Raw genomic sequence first — 20797 nt, forward strand, 5'->3', positions numbered from 1 at the left:
CTTCACACCTACATAATCATCAGCAGGAACCACATGGGAACAGGAATAGCAAAATGCTTTGGGCTTACTTACACATTTATAGCATTTTCTCCACCATTTAATGCAGCACATGACACCAAGATGACCACATGCCTTCAAGACCGCATTATCGCTATCCATGATCACATAGGCAGAGACCATGATTTCGTTGGCAGCAGTTATGGCAAACAGTAGTTTCACTTTGACCCTGTATGAGTTGGCTACATTCTTTAAGAACTGCCATGATTGCCATTGATAATTGCATCAACAACACACTTCTGCGTCGATAGCGACCATGCAGTTTGGTCCGCAGTGGCTGCAGCAAGCAGTAATTTCGTTTTGACTAACTGCAATGTGTACATAATGTCACAGATGTGGTGCAAGCTGCAGAAAATTATGAGTGCTACTACTAAGACCCGAACACTGGCACCAAAGTCGGCAGATATATACCATGAACGGATGATCTATTGACAACCAGGTAAATGGCGAAAATATAATTCGGATGTCCGCGGGATAATGGAAAGTGTATGTTGCAGAATTAAATGCAGGTCTTGCACGATGGCGGTGCGGTGCCAGATGCAAGGTTATGCAAAGTTGCAGCAGTACGAAGTCATGAAGCGGTAATCAATTATGAGATGACAAGAACTGTAGCTCCTGCACTAAATTCGTGCAAAATGAAAGTCACCACTGCTGATTTATACTGTAAATAAGAGCGTGTTGATTTTGAAAGCATAGCCTTATCACTATTGCCAAAGCAGCAGCACAATTTAATTTTCCTTGACTTGGATTAGTGTGTGCCCCATGAATGTGGAAGTTCACGTGATGCTTTTTTGATGATGCATTGATAAGCTGCGCACAATCAGTTGAGCATAGCCTTCAGCACAAGGTGAATGCAGATACACCATATTTTGAAGAAATGTAGCAGGATGTAGCAAGGTTCACATTTTGGTGCAGTTTGATGCAATTGGCGCAGCAATAGCATCACTGAACTTCTTTTAAAACCTGCCACATCCTGCAAACTAATATGGTCACCAACAATTTTCTCTAATAACTATGCCAAACAACGTTGCAAACTTTCATGAAAATGGCATGCTGTTTGCTATTATATCTGTGCACATTGAAGGTTTTTAATTGGACATACTCAAGCAGCATTACTGCAGGAAGAGCACTTGAAAGCCCAGTTGCATTGCAAAGGCTAAGCAGGACTTGATGCACTCACCAGGTACGGTCATGAGGCTGGTAGGAGTAGAGGTAATCCACAACAACACCTGTAGTTGTCTGTGAGTGGTAACCCCCAAACACTAAGATCTGGTGCCTGACAGGATCATAAACACTTGAGTGACCATAGCCACCTTTTACAATGGCTCCTTTCACTTGCACAATCTCCCACTTGTTGGTACCTACACAAACAACGACACGAAAGTAACTGACATGTGGGATCATGCAAGGCTAAGGGTGCACCATGTTAGAGTTGCAGAAATATTCATTCTTCATCAATATGCTATCACAGCATGTCATATTGCATGACAGTATGAGGCAGTCATGGCAATGATATTAAACTAGATTTCAGCCCTTTAGTTATGCTCTTTGCTATCAACCTCAGACCAAAATGGCACAAAAAGTCCACACCACGGATGGTGAACATCACACTGGTCACTACGGAAATCAAGCACAATGTTCCCCATAGGCTTAAACTGATTGTTAGTGAGCGGTTTCCATAAGCAGCGATGGTCACATTGTTCACCGCATGCAGAGGCATCACATTTGGGAGCTTGAGGTCTGACGGCAGTGCTGGGATCACTCTCCCATCAACACCCCTGTCAACGAAGATGCGCAGGTCACTGTTGAAGTCAGTTAGCAAGATGATGGAGGAATGACGACATGGCAGAGTAGAGGCACTGGTCACCCTCAATTCTTCCTTGGGGCGTTTTCTGAGAGCTTTCGATGCAGTAAACTTCGCTAGAATGTGACATTACCAAACTTGCTATGGTATCAGCATAGGTTTTGGTGCTTGGAAGGTGACTGCATAGCATGCTAGCCTGCCGAGTGCGACACAGTCTGCAGCATTCCCAGAGTCTGCTAGGTGCGAGATTTTGTCCCCATCTCTTGAAGCTGCTCCGTTTGAGGTTTCTTTGTGATGTCTGCAATGGATGTGGGAGCCTGCGACAGAAGCTTGTCAGCTAACTCAGCTAGCTTGGCTAGGTCCTTCTCCCTTAAAAATCCATGACCGTTCTGATCTTCAGGGAAATAATCTGGAGATGGAGAAGCACACTGTCTAGATCATCTACTGCTGTGCCCAGTAGTTGCTGCATATGATGCAGCAGCTGGCTCGGCATGCGGTCATTGTGGTTGCCAGATTCATGAAGAAGCTGCTGCAAATGCCAATCCTTAGGAGGTACAGTCAAACCTCGTTAATACGTACCCGCTTTAAACGTACTAACGGTTAAAACGTAGTTGCGACGAATCCCCGACCGAGTCCCATAGAGCCCAATGCATTCGCTGACCGTTTAAGCCGTAGTGGTTCGCCCTATGCCTACCGGTTAGTGCGTACCCTGCGTACCGCGATAACTTTTTGTGCCATAATATTTTACTGCGCCGCTCAACTTCCCGATGCCAGAATGTGCCGCCAAAGGTCTTCCGCCTTTTTGAGAAGTGCGCAGATCAGTCGATCCCCGATTCCGACTTCCGCGCGATTGCGGCGACACCTTTGCGGTTAAGCATCGGGAAAGAACGAAGGCGAGGTGGCGGCCACCGACGAATGCGCCGACATGACTTATCGCCGACAACCTTATCACAATAAGTATCTTCAGCTATCTGCTCGGGCACGCGTGCGGCGCAGCGCTACTTTTTAAGCCTACTGCATGCTTTTATTAGGCGACAACCTGAACGCGCTGGGCCGCCGATCACTGCCGCTTCGTTGTGCGCGGCCGTCTTCAAGGCTGAAGTTGAATTAATGGCACAAATGCTCGGGCAGGGACGAAGAACTTCAGCCATGTACCAACTAGCCCGACAGCAAACGCTACTAAGCCGTCATCAGGCGCGCACCGCTTTGTAGAAGCGAAAGCAGATCGCTGTTGCGTAGTTAGCGTTGCGGGTCGCGGGCTCCGAGAAACCTCGCTGCATTGACGCTATCACACTAAACGCACGTGTACGATAAAGCAAGCGTAGCGCAGTTGTAACCATACTGCACGCTTTTATTAGGCGACCACCCAAAGCGCCTCCGTCCGCTGCCAGGACCGATAGAGCATCGCGGAGTGCGCATCGCTTGCATGAAGCTCGTCATCGCTGCGTTAACCGAACAAGCTACTCGCCGCATCTGTGCACGATCTGGAGCGAAGTGGTTACGAACAACATTCCCACGATAAATGCGCGCGTGCGGCACAGCAAGCGGCCCGGTAGTGACGGCGTGAGCCGAGTAGGCGACGCGCTGCACGCAACTAGCCGGGAGACGATCGGCGCCACGCGGCCGTACCGCGTTTCACTGGAACTGTGTCAGTTTTCGTTTAGTAGCAGATCGCGGTTAGACGCACGCACATATACCGCGGAAAGCAGACACTGTCCGTTCTGTCGCTACGTCGGTCACTGCGTTGACCGCGTATCCCGGACCCTGCAATAGCTTCGAAATGTTCTTCGGCGTCGCCACTACGCGCTATCGGGCGGTCGTGCGAGTGTGGCAGGATCTTTTCACCACTTTGGCAAAAAGAAAGAAAAGGCTTTGCGGTGGATACTTTAGGCAATATTTGCTGTGGCACTCTATTTATTTGCTGGCGGCGATGGCGTACGCTAGGAGATGCAAATTTGTACTTGGTGTTTAATGCGTACTACCGTTTAGTGCGTAGTTACGCCGCGTTCCCGGCAGGTACGTATTAACGAGGTTTCACTGTATAACCTTGCAAATTAGTGGGTCCTTTACCATGAACTCCGGGTTCTTTAACACGAACTTTGCAATGTGGCCACCAAGGCCATGAACAAAATGGAGCTCAGCAATAATAATCATCATTATTAAACAGTACCAGGAATGCAGACAGTGAAAAGGTGAAAACCATAGAGTTTCCTACAATTATCTAGAGAGAACTCTGGCGCTGTGATCGTTCAGCCACCATGGGAATGATGGTTACCGTATATTGCCGATTATAAGTCGACGTTTTTTTTTTTCATAAAATGACCTTCCAAAGTTCGGGGGTTGACCTATAATCGGAGTCGACCTATACGCGGAATCGTAAAGTCGACTTGTCTGTGGGGTCCGACGAAAGGTCGTCGTCCTCGGATTTCCTGCTATTCGACGCATCGATAACATCAGCCGCAGAGGCAGCGGAGTCGCGGCAACAGCTATCTCCTAACGCGGGCGCGCCGCTTCCGGAGCCGGACATTTTTGCGTTCTGCCACGACGATCGCGAAACTATAGCGAAACCACACGAGGCGAAACTACGGAGCGCGTTTCAAAATCACCGCCGCGCGGCATTAATGCTAACTGCTTGGGAAACACGGTCTCGAAAGCAGCATTTCAAACCTTTGATAGAGGGCGAACGATACTCTATGAATAAAGAGGAGTTTACCTTGCAATGCGCCCTGCAGTTTTGTTTTCATACAACAGAAACGATTCGTTAAACCATCGGCATCCGTGTGGGCTGGCAACACTTCGCGGGGAACTAAACCTCATGACCAGTCACATGCACCCACAAGCGTCTTTGCGTCTTTTTGCGCTCATGCCTGTTTGCCATTTCTGCATTTCGCTTCGGTTGCAAGCAGTGGTGTGCGCATTTTGTGACGCTGCCAAACGGACGCCAAGATGCCACCACTACGCCGGCAACAGTACAGCGCTGCTTTCAAGAGGCAGGTGATCCTCTACGCAGAGTCGGAAAGCAAATTTGAAGCAGGGCGCAAGTTTGATGTGTCGGAAAAGTGCATGAGGGAATGGAGAAAACAAAGGACAAAGATCTTCACGTGCGCTGCTACACGCCGTTCCTTTCGCGGACCGAAGTCTGGACGATACCCTGCCGTTGAGGGGACGGTTCGAGATTGGGTTCACGACCACCGGCACCCGTTGCAACGGCGAGCAGCAGCAGTGGCTCACACGATGGCAATGACCGTGACTGCGTCCTTCTCTCAAGCGACGACGAGTCGTAACCAATGTTTCACGGGCAAATAAATGTTTCTTTGCATCACTCCCTCTTCTGAAAAACTTATTGGTGAGCTATGGCTGCAGCATAAGGCTGTGTTCGGAGTCAACTTTTTTTTCCCCTAGAAGGAGTTGCAAGTTGGGGGGTCGACTTATAATCGGCAATATACGGTAATACATGGATTTGCCTAACCTTCATGCTTGCGGCTTCGTTTATTGTTGTGTTTTGGTGTTTGTTTTGGATAAAAGAATGGATCGTTGTGAACTTCGTGAGCCGATTTGAATTGGTGAGCCTAAAAAGGTTAAGGTGGTGAAGTGAAACTGCTGAACATTTGCTGAACTTCGTCTTGCGACAAAGCGGCTCCAGGCCACAGGGAGCCAAACAAAGCCGAAAGAACGAAGTTTAGACAAATCCGTGTACTACCCATCATTCCCATGCTGGCTGAAGCACCATGCATTACAGCTCCCAGAGACACTAGCGCCAGAGTTCCCTCTAGTGTATTTATAGGAAACTCTATGGAGGAAACAACAGGAAGGCTGCTTCTTTTCTCTGCCTGTGTACATAGCGCTGTTTAATAATAATGATACCACACCAACTCATCCAGCTGTCTCTGCTTTAGTAATTATCATCATGTATGTCCTCTACCATTTATTGCATTAAACGGACTTCATCTAGGGGTGTGCGAATATTCGAAATTTCGAATATTTTTCGAATAGGGTTTGCTCTTCGATTCGATTCGCACTGGAATTTTACTATTCGAACTTCCCAAAAACAAATACAGTCAACGTCCGATTGAAAGTGACCCCTTCAGATTTCCGATATGCTTCACCTCATTACACTCTTGTATTGCGGCAAAGCTGCCTTTCAAGCTCCGTTACGGTCGAACTTTGCCAAGAGACGGTCAACGTCCGATTGAAAGTGGTCCCTAGACTTTTAGTGTGCTTCACCTCATCACACCTCGGTATGGCGGCAAAGCTGCCTTTCAAGCTCCGTTATGGTCGAACTTTGCCAAGAGACAGTCAACGACCGATTGAAAGTGGTCCCTGGATTTTCAATATGCTTCACCTCATCACACTCCGGTATTGCAGCAAAGCTGCCTCTCAAGTTCCGTTAGAGTCGAACTATGCCAAGACACAGTCAACGTCCGATTGGAAGTGGTCCCTAGATTTTCAGTATGCCTAACTCATCACACTCCGGTATTGCGGCAAAGCTGCCTTTCAAGCTCCGTTACGGTCGAACTTTGCCGAGACAGTCAACTTCCGATTAGAAGTGGTCCCTAGATTTTCAATATGCTTCACCTCATCGCACCTCAGTATTGCGGCAAAGCTACCTTTCAAGCTTCGTTACGGTCGAACTTCGCCAATACAGTCAACGTCCGATTGGAAGTAGTCCCTAGATTTTCGATATGCTTCACCTCATTACACCCCGGCATTGCGGCAAAGCTGCCTTTCAAGCTCCGTTACGGTCGAACTTTGCCAAGACACAGTCAACGTCCGATTGGAAGTGGTCCCTAGATTTTCTATATGCTTCACCTCATCACACCCCGGCATTGCGGCAAAGCTGCCTTTCAAGCTCTGCTACGGTCGCAAATGTATTAACTCAAGAAAACGCTGGTTCCAACATGGAGATGAAAGATGTGGCAGAGGTGGGGGCTCAATTAATGCTGTTTTGGACCTGAAACTTGGGCAGGAAGTCAAAAAAATCGGATGCCGAAGCTTTTTAGCATCCAAAATTTCAGCTGTTCTTATATATCGACGTCTATGAGGCAGATTTGGAACTCCGGACTTGAAGGGAGCACACCCTTGTCCGCCACATCAGTTGGGGTTCCACAGAAGTTGAAAGAGGAGGAGAGGCTGAAGAAATGGCATCTTTGCCTATCACGTGTAAAGTGTTGTCGTTAACACTTTGGTTGCACCAAATCATGTACATAAATAGAATTCGGCCTCTACATTGCCTCATTCTTGATAAGAAAACTATTAAACCCCACCCCTCCAGTTCTTCAGCAACCTAGCGAAAAGAAACACTTTCATGTTGCTATCTCATAAGAATATGCTTAGGAATTCTCCCTAACTGCAATTTCACTTCGAAGTATTAGAAAAATATTCAAGAAATATTCGAAAAATATTCGAATTCGCTTCGCACCCAAAATTTTGCTATTTGCACAGCTCTAATTTCAACATGTCCTGGCTTTTCTACCATGACTTCAGATACTGGCACATTAGGAATAAGCGCAAACTCAATCAAACTCACCAAAGGTATATTCCTGCACAACATTGAGGTATCCGTAGTCGGGGTTGTGCCCAAAGATGACCACCATGGTGTTGTCCACAATGGCAGCAGTGTGTCCTGATGCTGTCAGTGGTGGGCAGAGTTCATTCTGGCACTCAGGCTGGTGTGGTGAAAGCTGCGCCCATCGCAGTTCCTCAGGATCCCAGCGCCATAAGTCATTTGATGTGCGGCCATCCCGCAATGTGCCACCAAACAGGTATAATTTACCCTGCAGAGGAGATATTGCAAAGGATGTCATTAGGAGGTGAAAACACACTACCCGGAAGTATGCACAAGGCTCTGTTACAGTGGGGCCACATTTGGCTACAATGAGCACAATGATACCCGTGAAATTTTGTATTTAAGAGTAAACTCAACAAAATTATAACTGCAAGCTTACATGGCTGCTTTTGAATTTTGAAATTGAGTCTTGGTACACAACAACTCACATCACGAGCAGTGTCTATCAGTACATTGAGAGCAGCTGCTCATAAATTTTTACCCAAGGCCAAGTTTATATGTGCACTGATCAAAATGACTCAGTTTCAACTTGCTCACTATTTTTCCCACTATATAGCATTTCTGAGGTGTGGCACAAAACATCAGTGTAGTACACACATTCCACAAAGGGCCTCTATAGGTGGTAATCACGAGACTAGCACCTCATTCAAGACATTCAATCACAAAAGGTGCCATGGCACACTAGACACGAGTCCAGCAATGGGTGTAAAGAATGCATAATAAAAAAAATAATGTGCGGAATTCCTGCTTTCACTACAAATGCCTCAAAAGTGGTACTATATATTTCCAGAATTTTTATTAAGTATCATGCTATGGCTAGTTTCAATTCAAGTGGTTAAACTGCATGTGAAGACATGCACTTTAGCCATTTGAATTGAAACACAAATCCATGGTGGGGCAAAGACAGAAGCGTGTTGTCAGTGCGGAGGAATTGAAACACGTCGGCAAATAATGCCACATGCAGCACGTGTTGTGTTGCCTTCTTTGTGAAAAACAAAAGCTGAAATCAGCGATTGATTGTTTGACTTTGAAGACAATGCATGCAGTGTTGTCGAGGTAAATTAGCAAAATTTACTATATACAAAAACGAACACTCACAACTGAAAGGAAAAAAATCAATCTATTTATATTCAAAACTGTGTAAAAGACTTTGCACGCAGTTAAAAACAACCTTGCCAGTGAAATGACAGGGTCTACCCTGAAAGTAAAAAGACAATTCGTGGATTTGTGCACACATGAGCCTGATTGAGAAATAAATGTGTGTGGGGGGGGGGGGGGTAAGGTGGGTGAACCTTCAGCTTCATACAACAGCAAGCTCAGTTGGTTCCGAAGAGATGAATCAAGTGTAGTACTTACTTGAACACGTGCCTATTTTGTAGTTGTGTTATAGCATGAATGGAGAAAATGTCAGAACAGCGCTACAGTGTGAAGTTACGCTTTAAACTGAGGATGTCATCTAAAAATATGTTCAATATGAGCAGGAAAGTATGTAAAAATGACGCAATGTGCAGATCGGAAGTGTTGAAGTGGCACAGAGCCTTTACAAATAGCCGAAAAGACGTCCATGATGAGCAATGGTCTGCATGTCTATCAACAATGGTAATGGACGATAATGTTCTTGTTATAGTGCAGGATTGGCTACGACGTGGACTTTTCCCGCTCTTGTTTACCCTCTGCTCACGTATACACATACTGCTTACTGTGCAGCCGTCAGAGATGAAAAATTGGTTATTGTGCTGCTGCCGGAAAATCTCAGACAAGCATGGCAGTGAGCGCACTTCTTAACAAATGTGTGCCTGCCGAGGGGAGTGATGACGGCAAATAAGCCATCATTTCCTCATCCGGTAGTTAAGATCTTACCATGGAATGAACAAAAATTAAATTTAAATAAATTAAATTATCAGTATAAACTGATTAATGCTCCTCTTTGCTGATTCTGAACTAAATTTGTCATGAAACTGACATCTGTCCTTTCCAAGCAATACAGATGAAAAGGCAGAACTGCTTTAATTCCCAGAAGCAAGAAAGAAAAGGCTACATGTTGGTCTCCATACTGCTCAGATAAGACACCAGATTTTTTAACAAAAATTACTAGAGGGAATACTGGCATTTAAACCTCTGAGAATGATAGGTAGCATGTGGGTTCAATCACAGAACAAGAATTAATTCTCCACCCATGCCAGTGTGCCCAATGCCATGCCATGCCCGGTGGCCCAATGGCATCACGGGGGGCAAGCAGGCATGTCCTTACATGCCTGTTGCTTCAGGCATGTAAGGACATGCCTGAAGCAACATATTCTTCAGGCATGGCTTACATGGTCTTCAATAAAAGAAGCAAAAAAAAAAAAACTAAGGTAGTGCTCAGTGCCTAGTAAATTTTCCTAAATTTAGTACTTATCAGCAAGTGTGATGGATAATGTAGCTACAGTAGAACCCCGCTGATACGTTTTTGAAGGGACCGTAGGAAATAAACGTAAGAGACGGGAAACGTAAGAGCCGAAAAACAGGAAAAACGACAAAATATTTAGTGGTACAGAATTTCATTTCAATTCTTGGAAACATTTCGGCGCGCGCACAAAAGAATGTTTCCAAGAATGTCCTCAAACCAACTCGCCCAGCTCTCCATACTGTTTCATTTCAATTCTTACGAGCAGCACGAAAATTGGTGCGCTCAGCCGCGATCTAGTCGATGGATAGAAACGCGGGGCTTAGGACGGCCTCATCCACAGAAATGTAATCAACGTATGTGATTTTTTTTAACACCAACAGCTGTAGGCATGAAAGAACTAAGCACATGCAATCACGACCGGCGCGGCGAGTCCGACCGCGAACCGCAAGCACGACCATGCGAGCTCCAACCAGCTCGAACTCCTCCCGTTCTCCGACAAATAACGATGATGATGAGTCTACGCCAACGCGATGGCAGAAGTGAATGCCAATCTCGAAGGCCTTGCTTTCGCAAGCAATTACGTCATAGACGCCATGTTTGTGCAGTACAAATCTCAAAGGCTATGCTTTTGTCAATCGTAAATGCCAATCTCGAAGGCCTTGCTTTCGCGAGCAGTTAGGTCATAGACGCCATCTTTGCAATTTGAATCTCGAAGGCCATGCTTTTGTTTGCATCAATTGAAAGATTCTGCTGCTTGCGCCTCTCATGCGGCTAATATCACGGTCAAACGAGGCCAAGCTGCGTGAAAATGCACCATGGCCGCTCTCTTTGGTAGTCACTCGGTCGGCTCCGAGCGCACTTCGCGACGTATCATACGGGAACGGTCCGACAGTTACGACGTAACAGCGGGGTTCATAATACATTGCATCCTATGGGAGCTATGCCGGGACCGGCGGAAAACGACGTAACAGCCGGGAAAACGCAGCAGTGAGGAACGTAGCAGCGGCGTTCTACTGTATAATTATTCTTCAATACTGCTCCACTTATGTACCACAAGCCATCTGAAAAGAACTGCTAGCAGTTACTCATGAGCAGACAAAGCCTGCTGATGCCACGAAGTCACCTGCTCGTTTGCTCTTTGACTGTGTATGTGCTTGGGAAACAATGCTGCGATTGGTTTGACTGAGACAGGGCATTTTAATCGACGCTCTTCTTTGCAGCTTTCAGCATTGCTCATTTTCAAGGACTTTCACAGTTGCTCTTGTATTGCAATGCATGCACTTTCAATAGGCTTGCCACACCCATGCAACCAGGAGAACAAGACTACCACGACTGCAAAAGTGTGTGCCTTTCACCTGTACTATTCAAGGATGGACCACAAATACGTTCTAATGAACTTTAGCAGTAGTTATGAGTCCTGAAAAGACAAAGGTAAGCTCTTCAAATTCCTAGTGACCTGACACCATTATAAACATGGACTCACACCATTACAAGAAGAGATTGGCAGCCCACATTTCATTACTATATTTTCAAGAATCACTCTACAGACAGTGAAGTAATTAGTGTAAATATTGAGACACAGGCATAAAAGAAACAAATACGAGAGTTTAAACCAACTAACCCAACAGTCATCCTTCTGAAGAATAAGAGAGGCAATGTGGCGAACTTGGAGGCCTATAAACAGAGAGACTTGAAAAAGATTCAACAGTATGTCCTAGTTGTTGCCTCTCTGCCAGTGGACAGTAGTTATTTTATTCTTGCTATGAGAATGCAAATGCTGATAGCAGTGACGCTGCAGACTATACCAAATGCTACAGTGATAGCAACTACTCTTGTGAAGGTTATACATGCACAAATTGGACCATGGACATTTTATTTATGATCCTACATGGACTTGTTTGATATGTTTCTAAGAGAACAAGATATTGTCCTGCCCAGCAATGCATGGCATATAGAAAAGTAATGAAGATGCAAAATGTGTATGCTTTTCCAAGCTAACGTTCCATTGTAAGATATACAGTATTTTCTCACATATAACCCTCACCAAAAAATGGAAAAATGTGCTTAAAAAGTAGGGGTGCAGGTTATATTCAGTGGTTATGTGCATATTTTTTTTTCCTTTTGTAGTTAAAGGTGAGGGTTATACGCAGGGGCAGGTTATATGTGAGAAAATACGGTATATACTTGAAAAAAATAAGAACGTCAAATAGGCTCAGACCAATATCGCCTTATACAATGAAAAGGAAATGGTGCTTTTTCTTACTTAAAAAAAAAAAAGAAAAAAAAAGGAGTCTATTAAGGAGTCTCCTTTGGCTGAAGAGTGTTGAGCATCAGAATAGTCTTGAATCACTACCCACTCTCCACACCCCACCTATTTTGTCACAAACTGCAATGCGACAGGCGGTGCCTTGATGCCGTGTCGTCTACTGTGAGATTAGTATTGACATGGGGGACAGTGCTGTGTCGCCTCGCACAGAACTTGACTCCAGGAGTTCTTGAGGCATAATTTATTACCAATTGTCTTTCAAATTTCTGAAAATATTATAAACATGGTAATAAAATTGGTCCCTATGTGTGTGCATAATTATTATGAATTGCTTCATTTATAGTGCCATATTTTCTTTAATACGATCAATCTGCAAAGTCACAAACTCGTGTTCAGCCAGAAGGAGAAAGTTAAGGAAAATCAATGTGCTACCTATCATTACTACGCTGGCTGAACCACCACACCTGCAGCTTTCGCAGACACTAGCACCAGAGTTCGCTCAAGTAAGTCCTGCAAGAAACTCTATAGAATAGACCTTTTTTCACTTCACACCTGCTTCAACCTTGCTGCGCACTATAAGACACCTACACACTTTTTGTAAGTTATTTTAATGAGAGTAGTAACAAACAGCACAGTGTTCAACAGAGGCACAGAGAGGTTATTTTGCACCAGGAACAAATATACAAAGTTCAGAGGTATAAGGGACGCACCCTGTATGTTACTACTGAATGGCCATAGCGATTGGCTGGTGCACTTGTGGTTGTTGGCTTCACTGTGTGCCACTTTCGTGTGAGGAAGTCGTACCTGCAATGACACATCACACCATAAGCAACCCTTATTCCAAGTGACCAAGGCACAGGCCTGCAAATCAATCAAAACACTTGGTGTCTAACAACAGGCAGGCAATATTGATTGTTTGCGGAACAATGCAAAATAGAACCAAACACCAAAAATATTTTGCACTGTTCTGCAACAAACCATTACCAAATGGCCCAGCTTACCACGCTTCAGCAATATTGATTGATTTGCCTCCCCAAGTATGCATGTGGAATATGGAAGATGCAATACTGAAATACTTCAGCTTATTATTAAACCAGTTGGCTTCTCTCATATTCACTTTATTCTAAGCAAATGAGCATTTTTGAATGACTTTCAATATTCATAGAGGGAAGTTCAGGCCTTTTCAGTACGAATAAGTGCATGTTTTCAATTGTTCACTCTTTTATGAAGCTTTATTTTGAGATGGATGTAAGTTGCTGGCTTGCCACTTTCCACTCATTACCAACTTTGTTCAAACTAGAGCAAAAAGCAAATCTAGTTCCATTTGTTGTGCAGCACCATTACTACCATATTTGCACACAAGTAAGGTTTACCTACAATACCAACAAATCAATATTAACATTAAATGTTTACACAATTAAAACTCAATATACAATAAAATTCAATATATAACGAAATTCTTGATATAAAAATATTTCACTTTTTATTACTTCATGTCAACAGAACACCATGTTTAGTATCTTGAACTGCATGATAATAAAGTATGTTTATCTACCAAGATTTCAATACAGCTGAGCCCTATTATAAGATGTATTGGTATGACAGACAATTGGGCACTAATAACAGGCATCGTTCGCCCACATAATTGGCCACCCGATCTCCCATTAATTGGACTTCTTTTGTAGCAGACACCAGATGTAGAAGACATTTGGTTGTAAAGGACAAGTCATTCTTCAATCTTGGTCAACAATCTCACTTGTAAGAGACATTTCAACATTAAATGCAGGGTCATCAGCTGTTAACTGCAGTTGCGTCCATTGTGGAAACAAAGGGAAACAACAAATGTGCACACTCACAATTTACTATAACTTCAGGAAATGCACAATGGGCCAGTCGGCTAGAAAACGAGGAGACGCCCTGGCAATGGGAATGCAATGTAGAGAGGCACTTCAAGCATATCAAGGTGTAAGCAGGTTCTGCCCGGTATAAGTCCTACTCAGGTGCTGTGGATAATGTCTAGCTGCCCAGTGAAGACAGGCACTTCAGTGCCACCGATCTTCGGAAGCACACCAGTTATAGAGGGTGCAGAACACGACACATACAGTAGTAACAAAACAAACCAAACGCTTCCCTGGGTCTTCTCAAAAAGGTGTCCTGGCTTCCGGGATGTTGCTTGATGAGAATGCAGGGGCAGGGAAGCAAAAAGCTGAGGCGGTCACTTGTGCTGCAGTGCTACAACCTCCAACAATGGTCACTGGCTTAGTCATCCTGTTCTGTTTCCTGTTTTGGATGCTTCTGATCTCACCGCATCCGCTCCTTTTGGTGTCCCGCAGTTGTCTCCACGAACCTTCTTGGGCAAGGGCTGCCCCCTATGAGACTTCCTCTCCCTGAGAACCGGTCAGTGTCACTCACAATGGTTATGTGGGAAGCTGGGCGAGGGTATTTGGCATACCTCCAAGCATGCTGTTACTTCTACCACGTGCTGTTAAAGCTGTTAAGAATGCTGTTACTTCTACCACGTGCCTCGGGGTAGAAGTAACACCATTCTGCTGTTTCCAACACCCCTCCCTCCTTAAAACCTTATGCCACCCGACTGCAAGCAACAACAGGTTAACATGTAATCGCGCGACTGTTACTTCATGCATCCCTGGTAACAACGAACCAGTCGCTATAACAGGGGCCTTTCGGTTTCCTGTCATTCAAAGTCTCTGCTGGTGTTGGATTTTGAACTGCACTTGGCCCCGCTTCCCTCTGCAACAGCTGTTGGTGTCCAGATGCACCTGGTTGATCTCCACAAAAAAGGCCCAGTCATAGCTCGATGACCCCCTCACTTCGCACAATGTTCATCATCTGCTGTTTTTCTTTCCTCTCCTTGATGTTTTGTTGCTGCAGAGATGGTGTACTACTGCTGCTTCTTCAAAGCTGTACCACCTTCAATGATGGCTTCTGCTTGTAGTGCAGAGGTATATTCGCTATGGTCCCTGGCTTGCTGAGGCAGGACGAGTCCTGGATCTCCCCTCTCATTCATGTGGTGGCCAGCTGTGAGCTCCTGCCTGCAGGACGAAGTTAGGTGTGGGAGGGGCTCTTTTCTTATTTTTGTTTCTTTTGGTGGCCTCTGATGCACAGATGGCAGCTGGCTCTTCTGCTTGTGTTCCCAGCGAATTTCACTGGCTACTGCAGCTCCCCAGAATAACAACTTCATGACCCTTGGCTCTTGTTGGAGGCAAGCGGCAGTCCTTCACTACTTCCTCTGACACAGGGTGTTTACCGATGCCTGGAGGGCTTTACCACCAGCTCTTTGCTGAGGCACTTCTTGTACTCGCTGAGCATTCCCTTTGAAATTCCTGCTTGAGTTCTCTGACATGAATCAGCCCATTGAGTCAGCCCAATTTCAGGTCTTTCAGCTTGTATTTAGAGTCAAGAGATTTCCTTCGTGACTTAAAATGATCCCACCTATTTGGGCACTAGACCTACCACAAAGCTAGTGCTAGTGTCGCTGAGCATGTGATTATGTTTCAAGGCTGTGTCTCCCACTTGGAATTCCACATCTCTGTGTCCTCAGTCATAGGCTGCTTTTAAATGCGAAGCATTTCTTAGCGAACCTCAGGCACTTTGGGCGTTTCTTTCTTCTTCTTTCTTTCTTTCTTTCTTTATCTTATCTATCTATCTATCTATCTTTCTTCTATCTATCTATCTATCTATCTATCTATCTATCTATCTATCTATCTATCTCTATCTATCTATCTATCTATCTATCTATCTATCTATCTATCTATCTATCTATCTATCTATCTATCTATCTATCTATCTATCTATCTATCTATCTATCTATCTATCTACTAATCTATCTATCTATCTATCTATCTATCTATCTATCTATCTATCTATCTATCTATCTATCTATCTATCTATCTATCTATCTATCTATCTATCTATCTATCTATCTATCTATCTATCTATCTATCTATCTATCTATCTATCTATCTATCTATCTATCCTATCTATCTATCTATCTATCTATCTATCTATCTATCTATCTATATCTATCTATCTATCTATCATCTATCTATCTATCTATCTATCTATCTATCTATCTATCTATCTATCTATCTATCTATCTATCTCTATCTATCTATCTATCTATCTATCTATCTATCTATCTATCTATCTATCTATCTATCTATCTATCTATCTATCTATCTATCTATCTATCTATCTATCTATCTATCTATCTATCTATCTATCTATCTATCTATCTATCTATCTATCTATCTATCTATCTATTATCTATCTATCTATCTATCTTCTATCTATCTATCTATCTATCTATCTATCTATCTATCTATCTATCTATCTATCTATCTATCTATCTATCTATCTATCTATCTATCTATCTATCTATCTATCTATCTATCTATCTATCTATCTATCTATCTATCTATCTATCTATCTATCTATCTATCTATCTATCTATCTATCTATCTATCTATCTATCTATCTATCTATCTATCTATCTATCTATCTATCTATCTATCTATCTATCTATCTATCTATCTATCTATCTTCTATCTATCTATCTACTATCTATCTATCTATCTATCTATTCTATCTATCTATCTATCTATCTACTATCTATCTATCTATCTATCTATCTATCTACTATCTATCTATCTATCTATCTATCTATCTATCTATCTATCTATCTATCTATCTATCTATCTATCTATCTATCTATCTATCTATCTATCTATCTAGCCGCCTACGTCTGGGCGCTCTCCCAGTCGTCTCCATAGGTTGTAATATGCCAAAATTTGCATAGCATAGGATGAGTGTATGAAGAACACGATTCACTGGTAATGACATGAATAACGCAAAATACCTGTCGCGTACGTCATGAAATCCTTCCCCTCAGTCACGTGTGGCACATACCCGCATTCCAGAGTTCATGTTAAGCGGGTATGTGCTACAGGTGATAACAGAGTCTCAATCAACGCAGTAACCGCGAACATACACATTGACATGGAAGGAAAGTGATAATAATAATTGAAGGGGTTTTCCGTCCGAATACCGCAATATGATTATGAGAGATGCCACAGTGAAGGGCTCCTGAAATTTTGACCATCTGGTATTCCTTAACCTGCACTGACATTGCACAGCACACGGGCCTTGAGCAATTTGCCTCCATCAAAATGCGACCGCCGCGATCGGGATCGAACCCGCGACCTTCGGGTCAGCAGCCGAGCACCGTAACCACTACACCACAGCGGCTGACGCAAGGAAGGTTAAGGAGCTGAAGTCAGAGCACCCCTGGAAGACGCTGGGCGACCATCCACTCGTTCACGTGGTTCCCACAGCGTCGAACACGTGGATTACGCAAAAACCGAGGTTAATGCTTCCTGCAATAACTCTGCCGAGAGCACCATGTACCTCATAATTACCGGTGACTTCAGCATTCATTTATGAAAACCCAACAACGCCTGGTTCTTAGATGGCATGAAAGACGGCTTGGATGTGGACGGGGCATCACGAGACCTCGGAGCCACGTCCAAGACAGAAGGCATCACAGATCATTTCTTCGTAAAAGCCATCTGCGGTTTCCACCAGCTCTATTATACCTCGCACTTCACTACATTTACACCGTTCGTAGCCGCGATCGCGAACGGATTCGATAACAAGTCATGTCCAGCTGCTGGTGCTCACTGATCACGGTGATGATGACCTTATGCAAGAACTGCCAAGAACCCCTCCCACACATGCACACGGGTTCGTGAAACGTGCGTGCGTTTGCATCATAACTCATGAGTATAAACTTAACAACTATAGCGCAACTCTGAAAACTGCATCTGTGGCTGAAACATACGTACAGTGCGTCTGCACGTGCCATTCGCCTGTGTATATATCTAGAGAAACTTTGCTGAATGAAGCTTAGTTGCGAGTATCGCCTGTCCTGTGTATCTGGGTTCCTTCATTGTCCTATTTGAATTCGCGCTATCCAGTATTGAAGAGTATAAGCACTACATAACAGCTTACTGCGTTCGGTGTTGGTAACACCTATGTTGCTGTTGGCATCGTTAAGCAACTATAAACAACTTGTTATATAATACATGTGTGACTCTTCAAAATATGTGTGTGTGTATACCATTTTCACAGTTCTCTAGCGTCATTCCGTAACGTTTCGCTCAGTGTGAAAAATTGCGACGCAGTCACCTTCCTGCGCATGCTTCGCATTATCTCGATTCCCACGGTACGTGGGATCTGCCGATTTTTTGGCTTGCCCTTGCTTTCAGATGGCTAGGATTTACCTCTTTAATGGCATTTGCCAATGTTTGCGCAGTTGTACTGTGCAGTCGAGCAGCTAAGCTACCTATGGCACTTCACAGTGTCAATTAGAAAACGAACATGATAGGTGACAGTAGCCAATTCCACGAGAGCTTTTATTTCTACTTCCTTTAAAGGGACACTAAAGGCAAATAACAATTTATGTCAGAGTGAAAGGTCAATGTGTGAGAACGTCTAAAATGTCAATAGTATCAACAGCAGTGCTCTAGTAATCGAGAAATTAAGGTAAATGTAGGACACGATGTGCGCCACGAGTGGGACCTATTGGAAATGATCCCGATGACGTCGAAGAGTCCAGAGTACAATTAAACACTACTAATCAAACTAGTTGCAACAAAAAAAAAGAACCTTCCATGCATCACAAGACATTATAAAATGCTGCTTGTTCGTTTCTGTTTGATTCATGGAAAAAAGAACCTCTTGGTGCTACAATGCGGAACGGCGCGAGTGGTTCAAAAGTTCAATTTTTGCCGAGCTGCGCGTCTCAGTGGTAGTTTCGGTATCGCATACTGCTGCGTGTGCTTGGCTCTCACTATTTTCGCCCTGTCGATACTCTACATCTGCTGCTGCTGGCCAAGCTAAGCTCCGTTACAGTGAACTATACAGTTTCGGAGTGGCCCGTGGCTGCATCTTGGCAAAGCTGATGGCCGCTGTTGCACAAGAAACCGTAGCTTTGGCGGCCGGGCAGTAAAGGCGGGCAATGTTGGGCACGGCAACTGCTACGTCGGAAGGTTCGTTCAAGCGGGTGATTTGAAGTGCGCTAACGCTGTGCGGACCACTAAAATGTGATTTTCTTTAAAAATAAGCATTTCCTTGGCACAAAACAAGACTACGAGGCTTCTTCAATGCTATTGCAACAATCAACGTCGACTTAAAAATTGCCCTTAGTGTCCCTTTAAGGCCATCTCTTGCTTCTGGGTGACACATGATCCCACAAATGAAAGCCTGCTACCTTGCTGGCACTGACAACACGTCCTATGCAGTCACACAAAAATATGTTGCACTAAGCTACTCAGCTTCACTGATATTTGACAACTTATGAGGTTGCCTCATAAGTTATGAGAGCATTTCAAAAGTTGTGCATCAGAGTACGAGGGCACCTCGTATATTATTCCGCAGCTTCATTAGAAGCTATAAAATACTGGGTGAGAATGCTAGGCTTAAGATTTTATTTCTTTTCTAAAGCATTCTTTTGCATCTGGTTAACGTGCAGTCTACCCGCCACGGTGGTCTAGTGGTTAAGGTGCTCGATCAATGACCCGCAGGTCGCGGGATTGAATCCCGGCCGCGGTGTTCGCATTTTCGATGGAGGCAAAAATGCTTGAGGCCCGTGTACTTAGATTTAGGTGCACGTTAAAGAACCCCAGGTGGTCAAAATTTCTGGAGCCCTCCACTACGGTGTCTCTCATAATCATATTGTGGTTTTGAGGCGTTAAACCCCAACAATTATTATATTATTAACGTGCAATCATGCGAATTAAAACGCACAACCCTTTCACAAGGTTACATTTTAGTGGTAATAGTGAATTGCAAAGAACAGTGAACAAGTAGAAAAGTGCACAGGGCCTACTTGGCAATCTGCTGATCCAGTTCTGTGAGGCTTTCACCGCCAAGGACCCACATGGAATCTCCTAAAACAAGCGCCTGGTGCATAGCCCGCCCACGCACCCAACCAGTAGCTGACTGAGCTTCATACAGTGGAGCACCATCAGCAATGCTGCAGTCTTCACCTGAGCAAGGTGGAAATTTGTTTCCTTCTAAATATCCATATCTAACAATGCCACAAAAAGAAGCACAACAGTCTGTATGCCAGATGTTTCATCCCAAATGTAAAAAGAAAAGAGCTGGTAAAAAGGTCCAAGTGGAAAGGTATTCATGATGAAAAAAGAAGACACTGGGAACATGATCACTTGAAACAATGGACATGTAACCAACAAATTAGAGCAAGTGCTTACATGTGAAGAAAAACTGCAATGCAATAAAACAACAAAACAGGTATGTTTGCCAAACCGGGCTCGATCATAAAATAATACAGGATAGAATGCAGTTATACCACTCCAAAATAAAAAAAATGAAAACACTTTCTCATGCGCAGCTAGAACTGCTCACTTCTACATCCTTATTTTTCAACCCCCAGAATGTTTTGACACGAATCAATACCAACTTTCTGAGTTCACTTTTCTTACTAACAAGATCTTCCCTTGTGAATATCTTAATAAGGGTGAAAAAATGTTGATTTGTCACAAGATGCACTGTTCATCCCACTCAATCTTTAACTGCGATCACCAGCTATAAGCATGTAGGCAAACTCCTTCCATCACATTGCTACAGAAAGTGGCTCTGGATAAACTGTTTGATTCTGGATAAATACATACA

General features: G+C 44.0%; 1 protein-coding gene across 1 annotated transcript in view; it reads right to left on the reverse strand.

Moving 5' to 3' along the window:
- LOC119379308 (attractin-like protein 1) overlaps positions 1-20797 on the reverse strand; it is a 94070-nt gene that overhangs the window by 53414 nt on the left and 19859 nt on the right. Inside the window, exons 5-8 of the mRNA XM_037648582.2 lie at positions 19992-20151; positions 12793-12886; positions 7389-7635; positions 1238-1418 (exon numbers count right to left, since the gene is read on the reverse strand). Of these exons, the coding sequence (XP_037504510.1) occupies positions 1238-1418; positions 7389-7635; positions 12793-12886; positions 19992-20151 (682 nt within the window). The remainder of the gene's footprint in view (positions 1-1237; positions 1419-7388; positions 7636-12792; positions 12887-19991; positions 20152-20797) is intronic.

The sequence above is a fragment of the Rhipicephalus sanguineus genome, chromosome 1 (assembly GCF_013339695.2).
Source record: "Rhipicephalus sanguineus isolate Rsan-2018 chromosome 1, BIME_Rsan_1.4, whole genome shotgun sequence".
NCBI classification, from domain to species: domain Eukaryota; kingdom Metazoa; phylum Arthropoda; class Arachnida; order Ixodida; family Ixodidae; genus Rhipicephalus; species Rhipicephalus sanguineus.